Source organism: Equus caballus, chromosome 4, assembly GCF_041296265.1.
Source record: "Equus caballus isolate H_3958 breed thoroughbred chromosome 4, TB-T2T, whole genome shotgun sequence".
Lineage (NCBI taxonomy): Eukaryota > Metazoa > Chordata > Mammalia > Perissodactyla > Equidae > Equus > Equus caballus.
This window is the reverse complement of record NC_091687.1, coordinates 86019319-86046388: the sequence shown is the minus strand read 5'-3', so window position 1 is coordinate 86046388 and position 27070 is coordinate 86019319. Positions and strand designations below refer to the sequence as shown.

General features: G+C 36.8%; 1 protein-coding gene across 4 annotated transcripts in view; it reads left to right on the top strand.

Annotated features, from left to right (window-relative positions):
- The window catches only part of GRM8 (glutamate metabotropic receptor 8), a 710606-nt gene extending 702761 nt beyond the window's left edge, over positions 1 to 7845 (top strand). For 2 of the 4 annotated variants that reach the window (XM_023639611.2, XM_070265029.1), the window contains exons 10-11: positions 911 to 1157; positions 7268 to 7845. In XM_023639611.2, coding sequence (XP_023495379.1) covers positions 911 to 1157; positions 7268 to 7317 — 297 coding nt within the window. In that variant the 3' untranslated portion in view covers positions 7318 to 7845. Of the gene's footprint in view, positions 1 to 910; positions 1213 to 7267 lie in introns of all 4 variants that reach the window. The other 2 variants (XM_023639609.2, XM_023639610.2) reach the window with 1 other exon arrangement.
- The last annotated feature ends 19225 nt before the right edge of the window (positions 7846 to 27070 follow it).

Below are 27070 nucleotides of genomic sequence, written 5' to 3'. Positions count from 1 at the left end.
AATGCTGGGGGGAAGAAAGATGAAAATACTGCCTTGTCTGTTTTCATAGCGTAAGGAAAAAGCCAAGAGCAGCGATTTTAGGTTTGGCTTTTTTTTAGCTTAATAACCTTTAGATTGTAGGAAGAAAAATCTTCCAAAGAGACTCTTTGTAAGTACCAGAGCAGTCAGTTTCAGTGGAATAAGGATAAGGAACGAGCACACTGGGAGAATTTTCAAAATGCAGACGCTAGGACCCTATCCCAGGAAAGCACAGTTAAATCTTGGAGGGAGGAGGTCTTACATATTTTGACATGATGCAGTCACTGAGAATCCCTCTGGAAATGTTCTTTAGAGGGGCTGTTAAAAAAAAAATCAAGCCCTTTTGGCATGTTTGTGATTTATCAGGTTTGGCAGCTGGAATTAAGTAATCATGTGAAGACGTAAATAGCATTATTCAAGCAATGGTGTGCAATAGTGAGGTTCTGGAATATTTCACTCCCGCTCTTTATTTCCACTATATATATTTTACTTTCTAGGTTAAAGCTATTGTTAAAAGAATAACACTTGACCTTGTGATAGCTCCCTGAAGAAGGGCTATATGACATAAACGTTAGTCTTTTGCCAGACTGGTTATGCTCCCATCCTTACATGTGGTTAATTGTAATCTAAAAGGGAAACTAAGCCCCATCAGCTTGGCTGTTTGTTTGTCTGTTTGTTTTAAGGAATTGGGCTTGATAAACAATACAAACTTACCCACATTTGCAGGTGGGGATAAAAGAATGCTTACTATAATTAAGGGCAATTGCAATAAGTACCTTCTCATGCATCTTTAGCAGAGAAGCTGCAATAATTTCAGGAAATGCTTAAGTTGTTTGCTTTATCTTAGATCAAGCTTACCAATATTGATTCTTCTTGTTTTTCCTCCCCTCAGATGTACATCCAGACAACAACACTTACTGTCTCCATGAGTTTAAGTGCTTCGGTGTCTCTGGGCATGCTCTATATGCCCAAGGTTTATATTATAATTTTTCATCCAGAGCAGAACGTTCAAAAACGCAAGAGGAGCTTCAAGGCTGTGGTGGCAGCTGCCACCATGCAAAGCAAACTGATCCAAAAAGGAAATGACAGACCAAATGGCGAGGTGAAAAGTGAACTCTGTGAGAGTCTTGAAACCAACAGTAAGTCTTCTGTAGACTTTCCGATGGTCAAGAGCGGGAGCACTTCCTAATAGATGTACGTTGAACATTCTTCTACTAGTCTTGGGGACTGTGCTACATGGTTCCAGGGGCATGGTGGTACTCGCACACTGTGAGACCATCATGGCAGTTAGAACCATGTGGTTAAAACCAAATGATTCCAAGGCCAGTGGCTCTTCTCTGGAGGAAAAACATGCACACAAAATCTCTTACAAAGTGTGACACTCAGGTCTCTTTTGAAGGATTACAGAGCTTGAAGCTTGGAACTATCTTCCATTTATAAAATCATCTTTTACTGCTTAGGAACTATTTTCCAATCTTCATTATTGGTTGCTCTTTACAGAATGAATCGTTAGTTAATCTTTATGGAACATACTACTGAAGATCTTACACAAATAAATGATGTGTTATTTGAGTATACAGGGGAATGAGAAAACTGGTTAACTAGCATGTTAGCTTATGTAATAGTTAATACTCATTTCCTCCAAGCAGCCCACTTCTTTGGCTTCCCTTGATTTCCTTTCTTGGATTTATTATGATAATTAGAGCTCTTCTCTGAAAGCCTCATGACCCTGAAGACAGAATCGTTTCCACAACCACCACTCCACTTTTCCTTTCCTCACCTATCTTCCTCTTCTTTACACTCTACCCCTGAAGAAGCACATGATAATGATACACTGGTACCAAGCTAATCCAGTAGAGTTTAACTGATCTGTTCAGTCCATCTTGGTATCTATGGAAGAATCACAAATAGATTGAAGGTTTGTATTGTAAAACACTGGAAAGCTGAATGCAGTACAAAAAAAAATACAACCTTTACATTACTATGTTCTGTAAATGGATCAAAAAGAAATAAAAGCTGACATCCTTGGATTAGATTGTTTTCCTGTCTCTTGGGAGTACAACATAGGTATTTAATAATTAAAGATAAAACCCTATGCAAAAATACTCTCTTCCTCTCAGATTCCTCCAGCAGGCTATATCCCCTAATCTCTGTACTTTTGACACAAAATACAGGGAAGATTAAGAGTTGATTTTATCTGATTTAATTATTGTAACAACTTATAGTCTTCACTGGATTCACAAACCTACCCTTCCCTCAAGATTTCCAGATGAACATTGTCTGCACTAATGCTCTATATGCAGAAATATCCTCAGAAGATAAGTATTGATTAATTAAACTTATTCGCTTCAATTACTGTCAGCCTTACATGGAATTATTGGCCAGATTCTCTAGGAAGATTACCTTCAGCTCGCTAATAGAAAATTTAGTCACTTAGTAGAGAAAGAAGTCTTTTAAGAATTCCACAAACACTCCCCACGTATTCACCTTTCTGCAAACATGAAACCTTGAGAAACTGCAAGAGAAGCCACGGTAAGGATGGGTTTTGGTAACAAATCATTATAATCATCTCTGATTATAGGTAAGCAATTTACTAATAATGGACCTATTTGGGCTCTTAGCAAAAGATGTACTGTAACTACTATCAAAGGCATCAGAGTAAAATGCTTGTAATTTGAGGGCAGAATTTTATCTGTATTTTTCTGCCTTGAAAGCTTCAGTGCAGGAAGTTAAAGTCTATTGTAGGATGCCAATAAACTGCAGTTGGCCAATGATACACTTTGAACACTGGCACTTCTCAGTATGATGCACCAGAGTCTGTAGTTGTGCTTATTTTCTAGCAGCAATCCATAAAGCTTTATATAATATGGTTGCAAATGGAAGCAACCAAACGTACAGTGAAATAAATACCAGTCATCCCAGTCTCATCTCTGGAACGTGGTGAGGAAAAAATGAGCAAAATTTTCCCACTCCTTTAAAAAGTAAATAGGTTCCCCGAAGAGGATAATTTCCAGTATTGATCAAGACTAATCGCATATTATAGAAATAAGTCTCATACATTTTCTGTTTCCTTCTATTATTTTCTGGATGTTGGCATGGGATTCATAGTATGCGTGCATTTCCCTATTTTCTCTGAAATAAGAATGAAAGATCACACATGTGAGGCTGTATAGAGCGTAAGCCTATACTATTCTGGAGAATTTGGATGCCTGCTTTTAGAAGGAAAAAGAAAGTTAAAAAGGTGAATTGAGAAAGTCAATACTACCTGAAAGAATGTTAAATCATACTTTGGAGATTTTAGTTATTCGTCTTTTACAGGAGTAGTTTGGATTTGAGTATTGAGCCCAGATAGAGTGATTAGAGTTTACACACTCAGGAGAGAAAGTGTATGACATCTTGACACATCCTTCCACAATCCCACTCCAGGTAACCATTGTCAACCTTTATTCATGTACACGACTAGATATCATGGACTCCTTGCGTTCCTATTACCTATGCTCCACGTACCAGTGGTTTTGAGTCAAAAGTCTTCTAAAATCACAAACTCTCTAGAAGTATCAATAACTTGAACAAGTTAAGTGAAATATTTTTCTTCTAAAAATATGTCATGTCTTTAGAAGTATAATTGAATACTGGAAAAGCCTTTGCCATTCAACTGTCTGTAACTAGTACTGGCCTCCTCAGATTTAAAACACTTCCTCTCAAAATGGGTGGAGTCTATTCTCAATGAATCCAGAGCTGGTTAATCCACTGGGATAGTATCCATGTTGCTGCATTCTCACACTTTCTGCTACCAGACTTTTGATAGATCACCATTACCACAATGAAGTGACAAGGACATACAGGAAAGTGTTTTGTAAACTACAATTCACTGTATAAAGGTAAAAGTATCATTACTCCCATGAAAATATAGATTGGTCTGTGGTTAACAGAAAAGAGAAGGCTTAAAAATCAAAAACTATTGTTTTAGTATCCCGCTTTCCTTCTTAATTTTTTTTTTTGAGGAAGATTAGCCCTGAGCTAACATCTGTGCCCATCTTCCTCTGCTTTATATGTGGGACGCCTACCACAGCATGGCTTGCCAAGCGGTGCCATGTCCACAGCCGGGATCCGAACCGGCGGACCCTGGGCGGCCGAAGCAGAACATGCGCACTTAACCGCTGCTCCACCATGCTGGCCCCTTCATTTTTTTTTTGATATGGAGGATTTTGATAATTATAGCTACTATTCTATTGTTGGGTTTATTTTTTCTGCCCGATTAACTGTGTATTTATGATATACATGCACTGCTTTTCCCTCTTGGTCATGGAGCTCTACAGATTCATCATACTTAGCAACTTCACCTTGAGCAGCCCTGATGGCCTAGTGATTAAAGTTCAGCACTCACCACTTCAGCGCCCAGCTTCACTTCCAGGTCACAGAACCACACCACCTGTCTGGCAGTTGCCATGCTGTGGTGGTGGCTCACATAGAAGAACTAGAACAACTTACAAGTAGCATATACAACCATGTGCTGGGGCTTTGGGGAAGAAAAAAACAAGAGGAAGATTGGCAATGGATGTTAGCTCAGGGTGAATCTTTCCTTGCAAAAAACAAACAAACAAACACCCCCAAAAAACCCACATAAACCTTTAAAAAAAAAAAGAAACTTCACCTTAAAGATGACTTCTTAATGCCAGAAATTCTGGTCACATATTTAAGGCTTTAAAGCTTAAAAAGCTATACAGAATAGATATAAGTAATGTGAAGCTGGGTGGGAGACCAATGAGTCCACATTAATTACTGAATTTGCAGAATACTACATGTCACACAAAAAAAGGTCAAGTGTTGTTTCGTAAAAGTATAAGAAGGGAGTTAGAAACAAAGTTGATATATATGAATTTTATCAACTGTACCCAGTTAACAAATTCTGTAACATGATATTCCTTAAGCTATGTTCATGAATAATTTATGAAAATAGCTGCCGTTGAAGGTAGATGTGCTTTCTCTAGCTAATGAATGCAGTGTGGTGTGCACAGGAAATTCATTGTTACTCTATTCAAAAACTGATTTTCACATAAGCATATTCATTACTACCGTTAAAAACTCTCCCCATTTGTACCTCTCTGATCCATTCTGCGCTGTAATACTTCTGGGATGAGGATTCTTGCAAGATATCTACCATTCACATTCACAAAGTTTGTCCCATACCATTGTTCTCATGTTGACTAAGTCATTGGTTTCCAGCGCCTAAAACTCCCTTTTCTAACTCTTAGAAAAATTAAGATTATTTTCCTTTTGTGAAGTCTTATTTTAAAGTCTCAATTCTCAATAGAATTCTACCATCTTTTTCCCTGGAGATCATGTCTAAGAATTCAAAAATCAAGTATGAATCTTTGCTTAGCTATAGAGTCTTAAAGTTGGAATGACCCTTGAATATGGACTGATCCAAATCACCTTCTGTTGAATTACCATCTGAATACCATCTTCTTCAAGGTCTTTTTGACTCTTGTTCCTCTATTTCAACTTTACTTTTTCTCTCTAGCTATCTACAAATTTGATAAATATTTCCTACATTTTTAGTTATTATTGAATAGAGTAGGAAGTTGAATAACCTTTTTAAGGGTTGTTTTTCTAATTCTTATGATAATTTTTCTTCATCTTGTATACAAAAATTATATGAAAGTTCTTCTAAAAGGTAGTTGAAGTACAGATTTTATTCTCTTAGAGGAAATTCGGAGGCATATGAGAGCATTATATAAATTAGAAATAAAAATTAAAAAATAAAAGTAAATGAGCATAAAAATCATTGTGCTTCACTTCACATCAAATGAAATATAACAGACATCCTACTTTTGGAAGGCATAAGCAGAAAAGTAGGATTCCATATTGATTCTCCTAGACAACATCCATTCCCCGACAAATCTACTCTGCCTCTATCCTCACAAAAACCCAATGCTGTGGATTTTGGGCCAGTGATGAAACTGAATCCTAGTGGCCTGATTCAATGACCATTTTTCAATCATTTTGTAGTGAACAGAATGTAATTTAAAAGCAGGTCTAAAATCTACTGCATTTCCACTGTGCTACAATAATAACCTAGGAGAATTGTGAGCAATGTAGATAAGCGCATATGTCACCTATTTTTGGCATGAAGCTCATAATATTCAATGAAATAAAAAATAGCTAAAACTTCTACAATTAGCACTTCCTTGGGCCATCTACATTAATTTTAGTGATTGTGAACTTTGTGTGGTCTCTGTCTCCAGTAAGAACTTGTCTGGTCAATTACCACTGTTGATGTACACTAAAATGGAATGAGTCTGATTGTCAATTATTTCAGAGGAGGGGCTTTACAATTTCTTTATTCGACATTTGAAAACTAAATTATTCTCTAAAAATCTGTTTCATCCTGAATTGGATTTATGTAGTGAAATGCATACACATTTTGCTTTTTTTTCATATCTTTCTTTTTGTGATTATTCATTCCAGAATTGTACTGAAAAATAGGACATCACATTTGATTTTTAGAACAGAGATTTATTCCTTCCCATCTTTCAAAGAGCCAAATAAATTATTTGGATTTAGATTTATATTCTTTGGAAATTTAAGCATGAGTATAAATTTGTCTTGGATTATTTTGTTATTCATATCTTTCTAATAATCCTAATAATATATTTTACTTCATAGTAAGTTGGTACCAGAACAATTAAATATTCATTTCCTTCTTTGAGTCTTTATTTATTTTTTAAACATCTCCATTTATAACCTTCAGATGAAACCAGACCGTAAATATATATTGGCAATATATATATTTACAAATATTCTATGTACTTGATATTTTTTTGTCACCATATCAGACTCAAAGAATTGAAGTCTCTAACTTGTGTTGTAAAAAAATATTTTTTGTATTTTGCAGAATAAATAATTTACCTATTCTTTCATTTTTCATATTGTAAATCTTTGCTAATCAAAATATACATTTAAATTGAATTTCATCCAAATCTATTAAAGATTAGAACTTTCACATTTTTAATTTTCTGCTAAATATCTATACTACAAATGAGACTAGTGGCTTTACAGATTAAAATTGCAATTGCATTTTTATTTCTACGATCATTGAATTCCTACTACACGGTTTAAAAAATCATAAATAATGTTATAAAAATGGAATATAAATATAGCCATTACAGGATTAGAATCTCAATATCTTTTTAACAAAATAATTTAATATTGTATACTATTAATTTGTCTTAATTTGTCTTAACAGCTTCCTCTACCAAGACAACATATATCAGCTACAGCAATCATTCAATCTGAAACAGGGAAATGATACAATATGAAGAAATCTGGTATAGGATCTTAAACAGTGAACATGACACCGCCAACACTCACTCCTGGAGATCTCTGTAGACTACAGTCAATCAAATCAATAGTCAATCTTGTAAGGAACAAAAGTAGCCACGCACCAAAAGTATCAATAACAAGGAGTGAAGAAACCCGTTCCATACGATACAATCAATGAGTGTCAAGCTAAAGTGTTGCTTACTCAAGACCAGTAAAAAAAAAAAAATCACAAAAGGAAAACTAATGTTAGCTCGTGAAAAAAAAATGCTGTTGAAATAAACCATGTGTGATGTTATTCTTGTAAGTATTTTTCTGTGATTGTGAGAACTCCCGTTCCTGTCCCACATTGTTCAACTTGTATAAGACATTGAGTCTGTTTCTTGTAACGGCTGACCGGATTGAAGCCCTGGGTTGTGCTAAAAATAAATGCAATGGTTGACGCATGCGATTTTTTATACAAATAATTTATTTCTAATAATAAAGGAATGTTTTGCAAATGTTGAGAGTTGTTTCGTTCCAGTTTTAACGCCAGGGAAAACTCTTTCCAGTTGGCACTTCTGCTGGTATTTAACTCCTGCTGTAAAAGCCGTAGTGTGCCAAGGAAATACTATTTCCTCGAGGAATGTGTTTTTGTACATTCGTGTGTATATGAAGAAGAGTGTGTTATTCCTATATGAAAAACAATTATTTGTGTAAAATTTTGTGAATATTTCAAGATTTCTCTGGTAGTTTTTCATAGTAATTGCTGCTTTTATGAAGAATCAAGCAGTAGCTTGAGGTAAATTGCTTCAGGTATCGTAATTAACAAATGATGAGTTAAAATTTACTTGGGAGAGTGAAAATCACCATCTAAAAGTATATGAATGCGTCACTGAAATTCTCCGTTTTCTAAGCCAAAATTTCGCATAATGAAATATTCCAAGGTATTCAATACTACCCTTTTCTCACCTGAGCTTAGTATCCACTGAAATCAGGGAAGTAATGGGCCTTACCCAGTACATTCCTCAAAGCACAGAATTAGCATATTTATTCCCTTGGCATCACTACAGAAACCACAGTTCAGATAATATGTCAGTGCTTTCTTATTTTCCAAATGAAAACATTCATTGGTTCATAGAACAGTATCATTAGAGAGAGGGAAAATAGGAAGCCTGTGTCATGCTAATAAACCACGCTAGGATGGATTAAAGGAGCCTGTTAAAGGCTTTCAAATCTGTTCCCGTTTTTGATCTGCGCTCCTCTCTTCTATACAATCCCAGACATCCATCAAGTCAATGGGTCTCTACAATCATTTTGTTAGTAAATGTTCTCTCTGCTGAGTTAGCTTGGATGGCTCATTGCACTTCTTATAGATATAAAGAGCTGTCTGTGCTCTGTAGCTTCAACCCATATATTGACAGTCACTGTATTTAATAGAGACAGTTGAAGTAGCACAGCTCAGGCTCCTTCAACATGTAGTAACATTTCCTAGATACCTACACAGAGAGCTGCATACAGAAGGAAATGTATACTTATTGGCCTTTTGTTGAGTTTCTCCTCATAGTATTTGCTGTTTGTAGATAACGTTTAAATCAAGAAGTGAGGGCATTATTTTCAAGTTTTCGGATAATGTGAATTACTGATAAATACAATCCTGTAATCAGGATCCTAAACCCACCTCTAGGTGTGCCTTTCTAAATAAGACCTAGTTTAAAACAAAATAAGCTCATAACTGCATATTTAATATATTTTATTGTGCCATGTAGCTCAGTACCAATAGCCATACTAAGAAAAGTAATTATACCTGTATTTCAACTTCTAAGTTGGCAGTTTTTTTTGTATTGGAGATTATTAGTGGTTTTTACAATTTTTTGACTTAATTTAATCTAATAAGTATCCATATGTGTGGTTGAGAAAAATGCTTGAAGTTTACAAGCCTTGCATTTCATTCAGAGAGCAAAATTCAAGTATATTTTCATGTTTTCATTTACTGATCGACTCTAATCAGGGTAAGTGGATGCAACAGGGTGATTACAAGAGCAAAGCTGACTCTCAAGCCAAAAGTGGGTTTTTATTATTATTATTATTACTTTTTTCTTTTAAGTTTTTAGGAAGAAAAATAAAATCTTAAGCATAGTTCATGACATTCCAAAATTGTTCTTCCTGTTATAAAGTTACCAATGGGTTGTTTATCCTAAGCACTTTTACAAATAATTGATAATTGTCTAGTGTTCTACAAAATCTTATTTAACTCATAATAGAGTTGAATAATAGTTCTCATTGATTTACATATGCCAAACATTCTTTATAACATTACGTCTGGGGGGAACTCCCTTCTTGTGGAAAGGATCACCATCCCCAGGCAATGGGAGGATAAACTCCCTCAGCCTCTTACAGTAGGAGCTGGAGAATTCTGACCTCCACTGTGGTTATTTTCTCAGGGATTTTGCTGAGGGCTCAGGAAGTAGTCATAAGGTTGGGACAATGTGGGGAGGCATCCTATAAGAAGAGGATTTAGCATGTGCTAATAGTGGTTCATAAGTCTCATGCTTTAAAATGAACTGCCTGTGTACTATAGATAAGCAAACGCAAAGTTGCCTGGAAAAAATATAGTATTATAGTCTTTATCATCGACCTTGTGTTTTATTCTGGCCAAGAAATGTCACATCTAATCTCAGCATGCCAGAGGGAATGCTAAAAATGTAGCCCGAGGTATACTCAGCAAATGTCACTAGTAGACAATGAGTAATATATTAGTGTGACCTTGGGCCAAATCTGACCTTGATTTTTAAAGAAAATTTTAGCTTATACTAGTTAATATTTAAAGGCATCTAAATCAGGTTGATCTGTCACAAACTAATTTTATTTTTAAGAAAAACTAATCACAAATTTAAACTTGAGGGATGACTATTGGAACATGAATAGGAACTGAATGGCTAACTTAGTTTTTAGTGTTTATCAGAAATTTTTACACAAAGTTTGGCGTTTCAGATGAACAGGATTTTACTTTTTTAATTTAAATACCATATTACAGGAAATCTTACTAGGAAGAGATGTCATTTGTATTTTCTTCCTTCTCCCCCTTAACTCTATATTTTCTACTATTTATCAGTGACTGTATGGAAAGGATATTAACAATTTTCTAAATTGTATTAGCCAACACTGATATTTTATTCAGACAGCAAAAGGAAGAAATGGTGTTCTTAAACTCTATTATGCAACTTTACCAATTTTTCTCATTTCATTTATTTAATTTCCTTTAATGTCAGTATTTTCATTCATCTTTTAGAATAAAATTACTAAAAATAACAATGAAGTTGCATGAAAAGATTAGTGAGAAAGAATACCAAATTATAGAATATTATAATCACATATAGTAATCTTTAGAAATGTTTCTTTTTGCTTTTATTATGGTTCCCCTTTAATGAAGATAAGAATAATGAAGAAAATTTGGCCATAGTTAGAAGAAAAGACTTCCTTAAGAAGAAATTATGTCTATGAACGTTCAGAAACTTGCTGACTGTCACTCTTGAAAAGTGTTGTATTATAGTAGCAAAAAGCAGAACCATACTTATTTTAAAAAACAATTTTCTATAACTGTTCTATTTCAGTTTTTTCCTTTTTAAATTTTTTTTGTAGCATAACCTTTAATGATGTTATTCTTTTGGGCATGATTAGTTTTCATTTACTTTAACCCTTCATTAGGACAATCAGAATAGTTTTTTGCCTGTTGAACTCAGTGTATTATAAGTGTAAAGTCTCATATCATGTCTTGACTTACATATCTGCTTTCAGAGTGATAAGGAGAGAGAAAAAGAAATTTGACCTATTAAATATGTTTTTTCTAATTGCCTACTGCTTAATTAGATAGCTTTGGCAAAGCTAACTTTGACAAATAACTTGTTACAAAGTCATGAAGGCCAAGCATGGATTTGGACCTATGAAAAAACGATAATTGACCATGTTATGACTTGGTTGGGAGGTAGGGGTGTTGTGGACATGGAAAACAGGAAAGACAAATGATCGGTGTAATGTTTCAGATTTTGAAGTAAGCATATGAAATTATTTACCAATGAACTAAGTCCTATTAAGCAGGTTCACTAGAACGTAGGATGGTCTTGAGACCTAATGAAAATTATTAGAGAGTTAAAGTATGATTTTGAAAGAGTTAAAAATATAACTCTCATACAGGGGTAAAATGAATAAGTCAAGGATTTTATTCAACTCACTTACTAACAAGGGAACCAGGAATATGTTAAAACTAGTATAAAGAGCATATGAGAATCTAGTAATATCTATACTACAAAAATTGGGATAAATCAAAGGATTAGACATAAAACTAGTTTAGTGTCTTACAGTATAATAAATCATAAAGTTTGAGGTTCTCTCTTCCATTGGACGGACATTACTTGAATGTACTGGATAAAACTCGACAAATTAACCCTCCACTACAGAGCTATAAAGTAGACATGTTGACAGAAATTCAAATGCAGCCCTGACTGAAAGAATAACCATTAATATCTTTTGCTCTTTCCAGATTTTGGATAATTTTTCTGATGAATAATATTTCATGGTTCTCTTTCCCCCAATTTCAAGCATTATCTTGACAGTATCTGAATAATAAACATCACAAACACACCTAAAATGATATTAAGGTAATCCAAGTTAGTAATGGAAGGTTTCCAGGATGGGGCTCTGTTTTAATTATTCTTTCCTATCTTTACTCTTTATCATATCTGCAGTTCAGAGGCTGGATTGAATAAGATGTTATGGAGGATAAATGTGAATAAATGTGTAGCTGCCTTCAGCTAACACTTCCTTATCTGGCAGTTGCACAAATAATCTGTGAAAGTGTGACTTTTTCCTTTTGTATCCTAGATAGTGTCATTTCTAGGGGATATTTTCTCTCCCACTTTGTATCATATTACCCTAAAAAGGCAAATTAGCTTTTCAAGAGTATCGTGGAAGATGACAAACCATGGATAATTTACCTTATCTCCGTGCATTGCTTCTATTTCTCATTGGCTGTTAACCGTGGCCCATCCCAACAGTCTTTTCTTGGATCTTGCCACTAGCATCTTCCAGGCAGGAGAAGGAAGAATGGAGTCTTCCCAATCAAAGGGCCAGAATGGGGGAGGAAACAGGTATGATGAGTGGAGTTCTGCTTTTCCACAAATATCCTAGAATTTAAGAGCCCCCATCCACAGCCCGCTTCCTTTTGGTACTCTAGACTCTGCAGAGCAGGTTAATGGTCAGTGTAGGGCCACGGGAATCTCTTTCCATGTGGAAACCATTTTTTGAATGGAGTACTGGCAGCATTGGAACTCAGAGGTCGCTTTTGAGACTCTTTAATCTGGAAGAAGAGAGAAGAGGCAGCCTGTCAAGATGAGCCAAAATTGTAAAATGGATGAAATGTGATTTAGTGACTTTTCTGTTTTTCTTTTTTTTTCTCATAATGTTCTTGAACTTCTTTGTACCTGTTGACAATGTCACCCAGTTGGCCAATAGCCTCTGGATACATTCCAGGTTCTCAGAGATCCCCTTTTCCCATTGTCCATTTTTGGACTCACTAGTCCTTTCTTGTGCTCCACTGCCTTAATCCCAAATTACTTTTCTATGTCAAAGTTGTCCCCACCCCTCCACACACACAGATATCAAAGAAGCATATCAAAATCCCCTAGGGAAGCTCCTGCAGCTGGATTTTAAATAATAAACCATATAATTAAGATAGTTTAATCATTCCCTTTATTTAGAAACTATTTATTGAGGACCTGCTGTGTAGCAGACGTTGTAGGTGCTGGGAATATAATAGTGGACAAAACAACAACAAAAAACCAAGCCTGGTCCTCATGGCATTTATATATCTCAAGGAGGGATAACTAGTAAACAAGATAAATATATAAATATAGGGTGTGTTAGATAGTGATAAATACTGAGAAGAAAAAATATTAAATCAGAGAAAGTGGATAGGAAATGGTTAAGGAGAAACATTTGTAGAGGGCAGGGTTGAAATTTTAAGTAGGGTGGCTAAGGAAGATGATATTTGATTAAAGACCTGAAGAAAATGAGGGGTTGATCTTTGTAGTGTCCTGGAGAAGAGAATTCTAGGCAGAGGGAACAGCAAGAAAATCGATCCTGAGGCAGGAGCATGACTAGACCAGTAAGGGTGGATTGGAGTGCAAGGTCTTGTAGAGCCTTGTAGGTCACTGAAAGAACTGGAACTTTCACCCTGACCAATGAGAGACTAGCACAGAGTTTTGAGTAAAAGAGTCACATAATTGCTCTTAATTTTAACTGAGTCTTTCTGACTGTTGTAATGAAATGAGATTAACTAGCCTCAAGGAGGCAAAGGCCCAAGTACATGACCTGATTAGAAGACTCTTGGAGGATCCAGGGTAGAGATGACCCTAGATTGCGCTAAGTAAAGCAGGGGAGGCAGTGAAAAGTTGTTAAACTCTCTCCATATTTTGACATAAAATCCTACTAATTTGCTGATGCCTTTGATGTACATGGAGAGAGAAGAGTGTTTCCAGGACTTTTGACCTAAGTAATTGAAAGGATGGTGTTGCTATTTACTGAGATGAGACTGTGAAACGAATGAGTTGTGGGAAATATAATTTATACTAAAGTGTGAATGTCCAATATCTCTTCCCACTCAGGCTCCCTGATTTGCGTTTTTAAAGATGCATGGATCATTAACTGAAATAACTCTAAAATCCTGGGACAAATTTGGGGACAGGAAATACTTTGAGAATGAGCATTTTTTCCCTCTGAAATATATTCAGCAGGGTCTCAGATCATCTCCTGATGTCACCAAACCCTTCTCTCTTGCCTCAACTCCCTCTCCCAGGCTAAATCTTGAGGTAATTTTTTTTCTTCCTGTCTTATCTCTACAGCACTTAATCTGCCTCCTGAGGCATGTCCCAGTCTTTTAAGGTTATTTTGAAATTTGTTTGATTATTGTTGTAGTTGTTGATATTGTGTTGTTCTTTTCCCCAAGGAAGGGCCTGTGAGTCTTTGGGTCAACTTTAATGTCAAACTTTCTATTTCCTTGGCTTCTGAGTTATTTAAAAGTGAATGGCACTCCTCAGAATCTACCCCAGGAAAATTATCCTTTACTCCCAATCTTTTATCTCAATTGAGACTCTCTCTTTGTCCAAGAAGGTCAGTTGCCTTCTCAAGAAGCATAGCTATCTGCCTGAAACATAGAATAAGTAAATAAATGGGATTTTGCCTGAGATCATAAATATTAAGGGGCTGCAGGAGTATACTACTTCAGTTAGTTTTCTTCTGGTGTGTTTTCTTCCAGCTCCCTATCTCTCAAGGGCTTGTCTTATTTTAATTCATTATTTTATTCATTTAGTTATTCATTTATTTATTCTTTCAATAAGAGCAACATGAAAAATCATCTTTTAATTCTTGTGGGGAGATGCAAAGATCTTAGTAGCTGGGAGGGATGATAAGACTCCTAATAATAACAATTACAGTAATTTTAATAAAAATTATAACAGTTAAGATTATGAGGCTCTTCTTTTACGTCAGACAGCTTGCTAAGTGCTATACTGGAGTAAATCTTGCAACAGACTTGCGGCCTAGGTACTATTATTACTACTGTTTATAGATGATGCAATGGAGACAAAGATTGGTTAGCTAAATCGCTATAGCTCATATGGTACATAGGTGTGGAGCTCATACAGAGCTGCGTATTAGACAATGTGTCACATGAGAGTTAGGATGAAATGCTCTAGGGGACAGCTGGGAATATTGTGCACAAGTCTATGAAACAAGTCCCTGTAGTCCTTTGATTTGGTTTCTGATATCAGTGTGTCTCCCATTACAACCTGTTCTATCTAGCTTTCTAGGATGTTCAACCCGTCCAACCTTCTTAGCTTTGGGAAATATATTTTAGATGGGGGTATATTCTTTGGATAAATTCAAGTTTTTGCCAACTTTTTTATTTCATTGAGAGTTTTAATTTTTATTTTTTTTAATTTTTATTTTTTTCGGATGTACATCATATTTCGAATTCTGTATACATTACATCATGTTCACAACCTGAACACTAATTATAGTGCATCCCCTCACATGTGACCCTAATCACCCCTTTTACCCTCCCCCCTCCCCCCTTCCCCAATGGTAACCACCAGTCCAATCTCCAGTGCTATGTGTTTTTTTTTTTTTTTGGCGTTTTTATCTTCTACTTATGAGTGAGATCATATGGTATTTGACTTTCTCCCTCTGACTTATTTCACTCAGCATAATACCCTTAAGGTCCATCTATGTTGTCACAAATGGCCGGATTTCGTCATTTCTTATGGCTGAGTAGTAGTCCATCATGTATAAATACCACATCTTCTTTATCCATTCGTCCCTTGATGGGCACCTAGGTTGCTTCCAAGTCTTGGCTATTGTGTATAATGCCGCAATGAATATAGGGGTGCAAGTATCTTTATGCCTTGGTGTTTTCAAGTTCTTTGGATAAATACCCAGCAGTGGAATAGCTGGATCATATGGTAGATCTATCCTGAATTTTCTGAGGATACCCCAAACTGCTTTCCATAGTGGCGGCACCAGTTTGCACTGCCACCAGCAGTGAACAAGGGTTCCCTTCTCTCCACACCCTCTCCAACATTTGTTGTTTCCTGTCTTATTAACTATAGCCATTCTGACCAGAGTGAGGTGATACCTCATTGTAGTTTTGATTTGCATTTCCCTGATAGCTAATGATGTTGAGCATCTTTTCATATGCCTGTTGGCCATCTGTATATCTTCTTTGGAGAAATCTCTGTTCAGATCTTTTGCCCATTTTCTAATTGGATTGTTGGTTTTTTTGTTGTTGAGCTGTATGAGTTCTTTGTATATTTTGGATATTAACCCCTTATCTGATATGTGGTTTGCAAATATCTTCTCCCAATTGTTAAGTTGTCTTTTCGTTTTGTTGATGATTTCCTTTGCTGTGCAGAAACTTTTTAGTTGGATGTAGTGCCATTTGTTCATTTTTTCTTTTGTTTCCCTTGCCTGGTCAGACATGGGACTTGAAAATATGCTGCTCAGACCAACGTCATAGAGCATACTGCCTATGTTTTCTTCTAGAAGTCTCATGATTTTGGGTCTTAGATTCTAGTCTTTAATCCATTTTGAGTTGATTTTTAAAATTTTTATTCTGAGTTGCCTCTAACGTACAGTTTTTAAAGTTACCTGTGCACATCACAAGGCCAGATACAGAATGCAGGCCTTTTTCTTCATGGTTCATGATTTATCTCATTTAAAAATTTTCAAACACTATGAAAGAAAGCAGAAAAAAATATGACCTTTGAGGGACTTATTACAACTTAGTAGTAAGTTCACACAAGCCGAGCTAGTTTTATAATTGCTATGTTTAAGGTAACTTTATTCAGAAGTTCACTCAAATTATTCATAAATGTGTTCTTACGACACCTTTACGATGGCAAGCCATGATTGTGTCTTTCATGCAGAAGTAGTTTCTTAGGTAACCAGTGCATGATCTCCTTCATAAGATATGGACTTTATTATCATAACATCTTCCAGACTGAAAGACCAGGGCTGGTGATTATTAAAGCTCAGTGTCAAATCGTCCACCAGTAATTGAGCCAAGAATAGAATCTTACAATCTACAGTGCTGGGCTAACACTCCCTCTCAGACTACACTGACCCCAGCCATCGTCATTCTGTCCTTAACACCGTTACGACCTAATGGCTATTTACTGGGCCCATGATCTGAGTACTGCTGTTAGCAGAAGCTGTCTACATTCTTGAAGTCTGTTACAAAGGAAACTCTTGACAGAGCGAAAACGCAGAATTGGCAGAGACCTTGCTGCAGTTTTTACTGGTAGGGCCAAATCTTCTATGTCAGAGGGGAGAGAGAAGGTGTTTGAATACTCAGCTGACAATCACCTTTACTGCTGGCTGCTATACTGCATCCAGCAACGGATTTAGGAAAACAGTTTTCTAGGTGTTTTAAAGTCATAACAGTCTGACTCCCATCTAGTCCTTCCTTACCTCCTGCCCCAACACGCATACACACCCCATTTGTGATGATTTTTAAGAAGCAAAAACTAGACTCATTTCAGTTATGTAAAATGAAAATTTCAAATTTGAAAATCGTTATAGCTATGCACATAATATAGCTGGGGTTTGAGAACATGTGTCTTCTATCAGCAAGGATCTGAGATCTGAAATAGATCTTTTTTTTTTTTAAAGATTTTATTTTTTCCTTTTTCTCCCCAAAGCCCCCCGTTACATAGTTGTATATTCTTCGTTGTGGGTCCTTCTAGTTGTGGCATGTGGGACGCTGCCTCAGCGTGGTTTGACGAGCAGTGCCATGTCCGCCCCCAGGATTCAAACCAACGAAACACTGGGCCGCCTGCAGCGGAGCGCGCGAACTTAACCACTCGGCCACGGCGCCAGCCCCTGAGATAGATCTTTAATAGGACCCTGGGACTGCTAGACAAGCACAATAGTCCGTAATGACTTTCTAGAGTAGTCAGCAAGCCAGAACACAGAAGAGTTTATGTGATAGATCTCAACTGTTAGGAAGAAGCTATAATAGCCTATCGTAGCAAAATCCTCACTTTTTGGATATTGCCTAAATACCAATTTACACAGCGGGAGTTTTTAACTAACAGAGACAACTGTCCCACATTGAGAAGGTATTTTGTTTTGTTGTTTTTTGAGGAAGGTTAGCCCTGAGCTAACATCTGACACCAATCCTCCTCTTTTTGCTGAGGAAGACTGGCCCTGAGCTAACATCTGTGCCCATCTTCCTCTGCTGTATATGTGAGATGCCTGCCACAGCATGACTTGATAAGCGGTGCATAGGTCCGCACCTGGGATCCGAACTGGCCAACCTCCGGCTGCTGAAGTGGAGCACATGAACTTAACTGCTGTGCCACCCGGCCAGCCCCAGGAGGTATTTTTTTTTAACAGTAACCAATAAGAGAAGAATTTGGCTGCTTCAACATATTTAATTTTTAAGTATATTGACTGCATAGTTTTCAAATATAATTACCATATTTATGGATCTCATTCTGCCTACAGAATATAAAAGTGGCATATTTAATATGAATAATAAAGAGAAAATTTCTTCTTAGCATATTCCTTACTGCTATGAGCTTTAGAAATTCGCGTGTGTTAAAATAAATTTTAACTTAATTTTCACCATTAATACATAATGATGATTCCTGCTTTCAATCATTATATGTTCTGAGGTAGCATTAAAATCCAGGATGAAATGACTTATGCTGAATTAAGTTGAACAAATGTTTAAAATCACTTTGAACACGCAGGAATGACAAAATTCAGCCATACCATAGATTTGAAATATTTAATGGAGGCATTTTGTTTAAAAGTTGGGCACAGGTCACTAGCACACCTACATGCTGAAAAAATGGTTTTTGAACTTTTAGTGGCTGAATAAAATTCATTTATTATTGCATAGACTACAGATGCTTTTTTCCAGTGGAAAATTTAGCAGTACATATACAGTATGTTCTAAAACTGTACAATTTTTAAGGCTTAATTTAAATACTATGAGTATGGTCTGGTCCCTCCACCTACTAAGCTGACTGGCATCATATTTTGAGGCATAAAAATGCAAAAAAAACTACCCAGCATACCCCATATATCATAAAATGGTGATGACTTTCTGAATCAAAATATGTAAAGCCTATATAAATATATGTGGGCATGTAATTTTACAAGATAAGCAGGAAGCAAACCGGGAAGCTCAGTTCTCATGTTTCTACCACACACATACTTTAGCAATTCGTCATGCTCAGCATCACAGAAGGACCATTTAAGAACTAGGCCTTTAAAAATAATCTATAAATATGTAAGACTAAAATCAGTTCAAAATAAAGGTTTTTAAAAATCCATAAATCTCCCTCACCTCCCTTCTTTAATTAGTACCCACTGGCCCCAGGAGTTTACTTTGAGGGTAAAGTAAGACACAGATGTTTCAGAAACCAACTAAATTGGAAACACTTTACGGATGGTTTTAATCCAGTGTTTTTCCAAGAGTGGGCTGAATACCAATTGCATCAGGATCAATAGGGGTGTGGTTTAAAATATAGATTGCAAAGGTATGCTTTAGACCTACTGAATAGAATATCAGGCTGTGGGGCTTGAGAATCTGCATTTTAAATGAATGCTTGTGAAAGTCTGGTGCTCAGTAAATTCGGGAACTACTGGATTGGAGAGATGAGTTGTGTCCTGTAAATGGCCCATGATGCACAATGCATTTTAAGTACAGTTTTTCTTGTCGAATTTTACTATTTTTTAGTCCTACTTCTATAGATTCTTTGTACTGTAATATGATTACTTAAAGTATATGAAGGTTTTAACTGACTATGAAATTATAGTAGAGAATTTTAAATGGCCATGACCATTTAAATGATATGGTCATTTAAATACATGATATGAAGACTATCTTGGCTTTTTCCTTGATCTAAATGAAAAGCCTTTACCATACAGTAGTGACTTACCTTTCTCTAATAAATCCTAGGACCAATAACATCTACTTCTTAGTCTGGCAAACTAGAGAAGACTTTCCTCTGATTTCACTCTACCCCCACCCCTGATCAGTAGGATTACATTTAAACATGCGCATGAATGATAGGGGTCATCCTCCCACCAATATCTTGGACTTGTATCTCAAGCAAGGAGTAAAAGTTAAATAGACATAGTTTATCATGTCTTGGGTTCCTAGGGAATAAATATGGCATGCAATATCTGGTAAAATTTAATTATTGACTATAAAAGTAATATATAGCCAGTCCACTTTATGGAACTTACAAATTATTCTTTAAGAATTCTAAAACTGTTGACCTGTGTGCAAACCTAAGTTTAATGTCATCTCTCTTCTTGGTCTACATTACTGCCTCGTGTTACCAAACTTGGTTTTTTGGTTTTTCTTTTTAATGGTCTATGGAATGCATTTTTGCACAAATAAAAAATCCCTTATGTACTCATGATGTGTTTTTTCCAGCACACTGCCTCTCTGTGACACAAGATAAGGTTATTTAGACAACAAAAGCTCTCTGTATTTTGAGAGGTCAGACCTCAATAAGCCCTCTTGAAGAGGGACCTCTTTTCCAGTTGAATAGTTGGATAAGAGTGTGTGGTTTGGTATACCACTGTCTTTCTTTTTCCAAAAATGCTAACGGTTTTCTTTTCATTTAGGTGACTATAATGCACTACTCACCATTGGAGGCAATGGAATCTCAAGCAGCATTAAAATAAGCATAGTGTTCAGAACATGAGAGGAAGAGTTTGTCACATCCTATAGTAATCGGACTAAATCTGTAGGTTTATATTTGGGGTCATAGTTGAAGAGGGATTGTGACAAACTCAAGTATAATCATGTGAACATGAATTGAAATCATTACACTGTAGGAAGTTGAAAAAGAAAATGAACTACGCGTGTTAAGTTAGAAGAGAAGACTTGTGAAGAGAAAAAGCAAGATAACTGACTGCAGATACGTGGGCTGTCCTTAGAAGAAGAGTTGAATTTGGTCAAGTTGTCAAGGCAGACTTAAACTGCCTTGCAATATAACAAGGTTTTGGATGGAACCTATATGACCATCAGTAAGAAATTATATGCAGAAGTCTCTTGCTTAGAATTATAAAGTGTGACTAGATGACTGCTTAGATTATTCCAGCAATTATAAGCTAGCTACCTACAACGTGCCAGTCACCCTGCCAAGAGCTGCAAAGAACACAGAGGAATAAAGACATTATCTGTGTTCTCAACTGTGATAGATGTTAGAGGAAAAGCTAAAAAAATCCTATGGGGTTTCAAATTTGGGAAATAATTCCATCTCTAAGAATCTCTGGTTAGTGAGGGCCTTATGAGATTCACTGTGCAGTTATTAACGTACCATTGAGTAAGATGAAACAGGGACTCAATACTTGTCAACTCTAAATAACCTGGAACCAAATCATCTCAGCTAGCAGATGAGTCCCCTGTGACTCTAACAATATACCCTGACCACAGAGACTGGCATGGGTGAGTATGGGAGATTGTAGGGTGTTTCTAAAGAACAATTAAAAAATGATCTGCTCAGGATGACTCATCACGTATCAGCCTGAAGCAGGTCTCTTTCAGGTATACGTGTGTATAGCTCATTGGTAAATAAAAATAAACCTTGTGAAAATGAAAGTATGAGCACATTAGAACCTATTAAAAAGTCTCATTGATCTGCATTTTAACAGCAAACCATATCAATTACCTTAAATAGTTTTCTGACACTCAGCCTAGTATATAAGTTTCAGGTTTCTGGAAAGGATGTTATTTAAATGATTTGCTTTTTTGTTTGTTTTGTTTTGTTTTCTTCTTCTCATTTTTTTTTAAGTCCATGGCTGTCATTTCTGTTCCAAGTGTCATGAAATATTTTTGAACACTGTCACATGGCTTTTAGTAGATGTACAGCACTAACCCACAGCAACTCAGCAAGGAGGGAGTTAAGGAAGACCTACCTCAGCCCCACTCTCCTTCTGCCCCAACATCTCCCGTATAGGCCTGCTACTGGTTGAACCCCAGGGAGCTCCTTGATGGCTTCCATGTGGTTGGCCTACCAGGTGCAGAATAGAGTCTATAAAGATAGAGTGCTTCTAGAAAGGCAAATGGAATCAATCAGGCACACATGCCTACTATGTACAAGGCTCTCTTCTACGTATTTAGGGCACAATGATAAAGGGAACAGTTTCTGCCCTCCAGGAACTCAGACAAGTAAATAGGTCGCTTCAGAGTCACCACTCTGCCCAGCAGTGGTAGGCATTGGGGTGGAAGCATGCAATGGAGCTCTGGGAACAACAGAAGAGACCCAACCTACAGTTGCTTCTTCCTCCTACGGACCGTCTGTATTTATATACAATCACCTTTGTCAAAAAGATAGGACAGAATAAAGATGAAATTCATGGAGTAGCACAGAGTTTCTAAGTTCCACCTATGCTTTCACAAGGCAAGAAATTCAGGGAGATGTTTCTGAATACAGCTGCTTATGTATACAAAAGAAAAATATGTTAAACTTTTAAAAAGGTGATATTTAATATTCTCATGCCTAAATCCACTTAAGAAAACAGCCAAAACTGAGAAAGAAAAATGTTTTGTTATTTCATGAATCAAGTATAAGTTATGATGAATTTGCCAGAAAGAAAGTTCTACTCGCTTTTAGGTTAGATGATGACAAGACAGATATTTCATACAGCAGGATTTTGTTTTTGTTTTTATTTCTACATCTTAGACCCTTGACCCCAGAAACACAAGGGCTTTGGATTCTGTAAGACTACAAAATAATCATTTAGCCTTTGGGCCTTGACTGCTTTATCTGTAAAATGGAATAAGACTTTCTATCTCCTTCAGAAGACCGCAATTTTTATACCTAATAAGAAACTAATAATAAAATGTTTTGAGCTCCTTGGAGGTCAGCCACTAGTTGGGATAAAGTGGGTTATTAGAACAGCACTTCTTGAGATATTGGTACTTACAGCAACCAAAAACAAAATATATCATAGCCGGTTGAAGCTGCCCTTGGATAGGAAGAGCGCAATTATCCAAGGTTGAAATTGATTACAGAGTGTCTGTGAACATCTGGACTTTTATAAAGTGTGTCTTTGGAGCCCTAAGATATGTGGACTATTTGCAGAAGTGGACTGCTCTCATAGAAGAGGTGAGCATAATACACTCTTCCTGTTTCTAGAGCTTTTTAACGTGGTAGAGTCAGAAAGATAAAATTCCTTTTTCTCTGCAGCCTCAGCCATCAGCTATGCTGCTATTTTTAAGTGAGGGGATGAAGATAGATTTTTATCTTTTTTGGGAGAATCATTAGTTTCACCTAATTTAAAGAGAGGCAGCAGATGTGGAAACAGCATAGGTGGTTTCAGGGAACTGAATTTCAAACCCAACTATGCCAGGATGTGTGATATTAAATAAATCTTCTTAGGTCCCTCATTTATGAAATGAGACCCACTGAATCAGACCCTCTAAGAGTGAGGCCCAGGTAGCTGTACGAATGAAAGATGGCAACATAGAAAGAAGAAGAGAGAATAGGAAATAGAAGTAATGTTTGGGTCCTGTTCTTGGGTACCATTAAAAGAGTATTTTAAAGGTTGCATGTGGTCAGGGGACCCAGAAATGCTGGATCTTGCCCTTAGCCACAACTGGTCCCCTAAGAGTTCCTCAGGAATACAAATACACATATACGGGCATCAAACACGACACAGCTGGCAAAGGAAGCAACACAACTTACCATTACCAGCTGGCGTTTGTACCCTAAATTCCAAAGCAAGACCTAAAGCAGTTGTTCTCAAAGTGTGGTGCTCAGACCAGCACCATAAGTATCACCTGGAAACTTGTTAGAGATGCAAATGCTCAGCCCTCACCCCAGGCCTACTATGTCTGACATTCTGGAAGGAGGCCCAGTGGTCTGTAGCGTAACAAGCGCACCAGGTGATTCTGATGTGCTGCTCAAGTTTAAGAACCACTAACTTAAAGAACCAACACAAACTATGGCTCCTGATCTTCCCTCTCTACTTTCTCCAAAATCTATCCCACGTCTTCATTTTTTAATTCAGAATGGGAGAAGAGGCAGATGCAAAGTTAGAGGAAAAGGAGTAAGAGATAAGGTAAGAGAAAGCATTTCTTTCACTGTGCCTAGATGGTGGTTGGTTTTGGCTACCTGCCCAAAAGACTGGGAGGTCTTTCCAAACCAGGGCCATAGCTGTTGGATTGACCACAAAGTGCTGGGGATGGACACAGAGAAGGCCCTGATTACTGAATAGGTGGACTCACCATTGTGCTTAGGGCAGCAGCATTTTTTAAAAACCTTTGCTGACCCTCTTTACATTTATTTTACTTTCTAATGTTGTTTTCATTTAGAATGCTTCAGGAATGAAACCACAATCTTTAAGTGTGAAGAGCTTCTAAAATCTTGTCCTAGAACAGAGATGAGAGGGAAGAAAAGATAGAGACAGTGCACTCAGGGGGGCCTGTGGGAGCTAAGCAACAAATCTCCTTTCTGAGCATCAGGCCTCCGTTGCCTTCTTACCATTCAGGTTTTGTGGATATTAACAAAGATATACGCTGTCACCATTATCTTTTTGCTCCACATTCACCGATTAAAGCACATTAAATCAGTGCTTTAATCTGTAGTCTAGCTGTGAGTAACACTTGATCTCATTGGGTAGGGAGGGTCTGATGTGAATTGGTTTCATCCTTGGAGAGACATGAGCCATATCAGAGAAGGTCTTGAGCTCCCCCTAGAGGTGGGCACCTCTGACATACTCAGGATGTCAATTTTCACAGGCTGCACTTGTCTCTCTCTCGCACGGGAGAGGAAAGTGTAGTTCAACATACCCTAGTAAATTGTTCAAAGTCATATGGCTTGTGACATTGCCAAAGCAATGCTATTTTCAAGCCATAGCCACAGGGGGCTGTCCAATTTTAAATTAATTAGAATGAGAAATTCAGTTTCTCAGTTGCTCGAGCCACATTTTAAAGTGCTCAGTGGCCACATGTGGCTAGTGGCTGCAATCCTGGACAGGGCAGATGTAGAACATCATCACATAGCTGGAAGTATTAGAAGGAGAGTTAGGGGTGAGGAGATACTCCAACATTAACAAGAATAAGCCCCATGCTAGGGAAGTGAGACTGTAACCAGCGTGAGCTGAAGGTCAATTAGAGGGAAGGCATCCTGCACCCTAGGCCTTTAGGTGTTTCAGGGACACAGCTTTATAATCACAGAAAACTTTGTGATCAACTACTTCTCTAGGCTGTAGGGTCCTGCCTTATCGTCACCCAAGAGAGCGGCTGACTCTCTTTCCCCACCAACCCTACTCCCTATGTGACCCTCTCTAATATTTTCTTCCTTCACTTTGTAATCTAAGACCCTGATCATGGGCAAACTCAATTAAACAAGCAGAACTAGGTAACAGCCTTAAATTTTTATTTACCTCGAGCTTATTGTACTTACTATACTGTCTCTCTCTTTTCCTGGTTATTATACCAATTCACTTTGTAAAGCAGGAGACATTTACCTAATAGGTATGGAAGGTCAGCATCTCTTCCAAGTTTCTTTCCAGCCTTAACGCAGATGAGCATGGGAGGAGAGTTGACTACTAAGGGGGTCAATTTTATATGTAGAATTGCAAGTGAACATCATTTAGCAAATAACAGTAGCTGCCCTGGCAGCTTTCTTTTCCCCCTTTGCTTATTTAGCTTGAAGGCCTTTTATGAGCTCTACCAGTCCAGTCCAATTTACGTGATCTGCTTCTGGAATAGGATGATTATGCATTATGCAGTGCTATATTTCTGAATTTACTTATCAGCAACTCTGTTTCTGAAAAGATTGAAGGGCAGTTCTCCCTGTAAATATTAACTTCTTTGGGGAAAAATAAATCTATAATCATATAAGGTGGTTATAAAATTGTAAAACTGAATTCCCAAGTCACACATCCAATCAATCTCATTAACTTATAGCTATATCTTGTAAATACACACATATTTTCCATGTCAGATTTATGTTACTTGTCATTTATATAAAGTACAACATAATTTAACAGCTGGTTCCAGGAATATGTCAGATAAAGTTAAAATGCCTTGATCATTTATAAAACCGTAATCGAATACAGTTTTTAAATGCAATAGACAAAATACAGAAATAATGACATACAAATTAGAGTCCAATTCTGCACATAAAAATTGAGTAAAAGCAGTCACATATGTAGTAAGACTACTCCAAGTTGTACTAATTGGGGGACAGGATAAGCAAACCTGGGAGAAAATCTGAATTATAGAATACTTTAAACGCAGTCTTGTTATACCTGGAGAAAGAACAACAATGATGATAACAACACTAATTGTTCATAAGATATTTCCAGGTACTGGCTGACCTCTTTTAATCAGCAGATTTTACTGCAAAATGAACAGAAGTGTGTTTCATTGGTTAGGAGGCAGAGGGCTAAACCAGATGACCTTTCAGGGTCTTCTCAGATCCTGACCTATGATTCCATGGTCTGTAAGTAGCAGCATCTAGTTATATAAAACTAATTAATATGATAAACTGGCTAACTATAGTTCTTTTAAATAGGTTAAACATATTTTCTATAATATTCTTTATATTTGGCTTTTGAAAGAGAGCATAAAACTGAACTACATAAAGACCACTTCAATTAGAACATATTTCACATTAATGGAATCTGAATTAATACCATCCTTCTCTGAAAAATGTCTTCAGTATGCATACTTGAGACAGAAGACATGTGATTGAGTCCCAGCTGTGTCTCAAGTCACTGCTTTACAACCTCTCTGATCTCCAATAAGGAGTTTCAAACCTATGGTCTCTGGAGATCCTTGTCTTTCTAACCTCTGCTCTTGTATACACACTTTTAGTTTCCTTGCAATCGATACACAACATAAGACATTAATCCAAAGGAATTTAGGGATTAGAGTCCATTTCGTATTGAATTGAATTGCTATTTCTTCAAACCTAGAAGGAGCAAAATTCTTGTGTTTTCCTTTCTATCACTGAAGTGACTGGAAATCTCCTTGATAATAATTACTTTTATATCTAATCTGAAATCTTTCATATTGGCCTTTTAATTTTATACCTCAAGAAAATAACACACACAAAAAATTCTGCCTACTCTCAACTCTAATTGTCTTGCTGTTGACCTAGAGATATTTGGCAGCAAGAACAAAATGAGAAGCCAATGGCCTTTCAGCAGACAT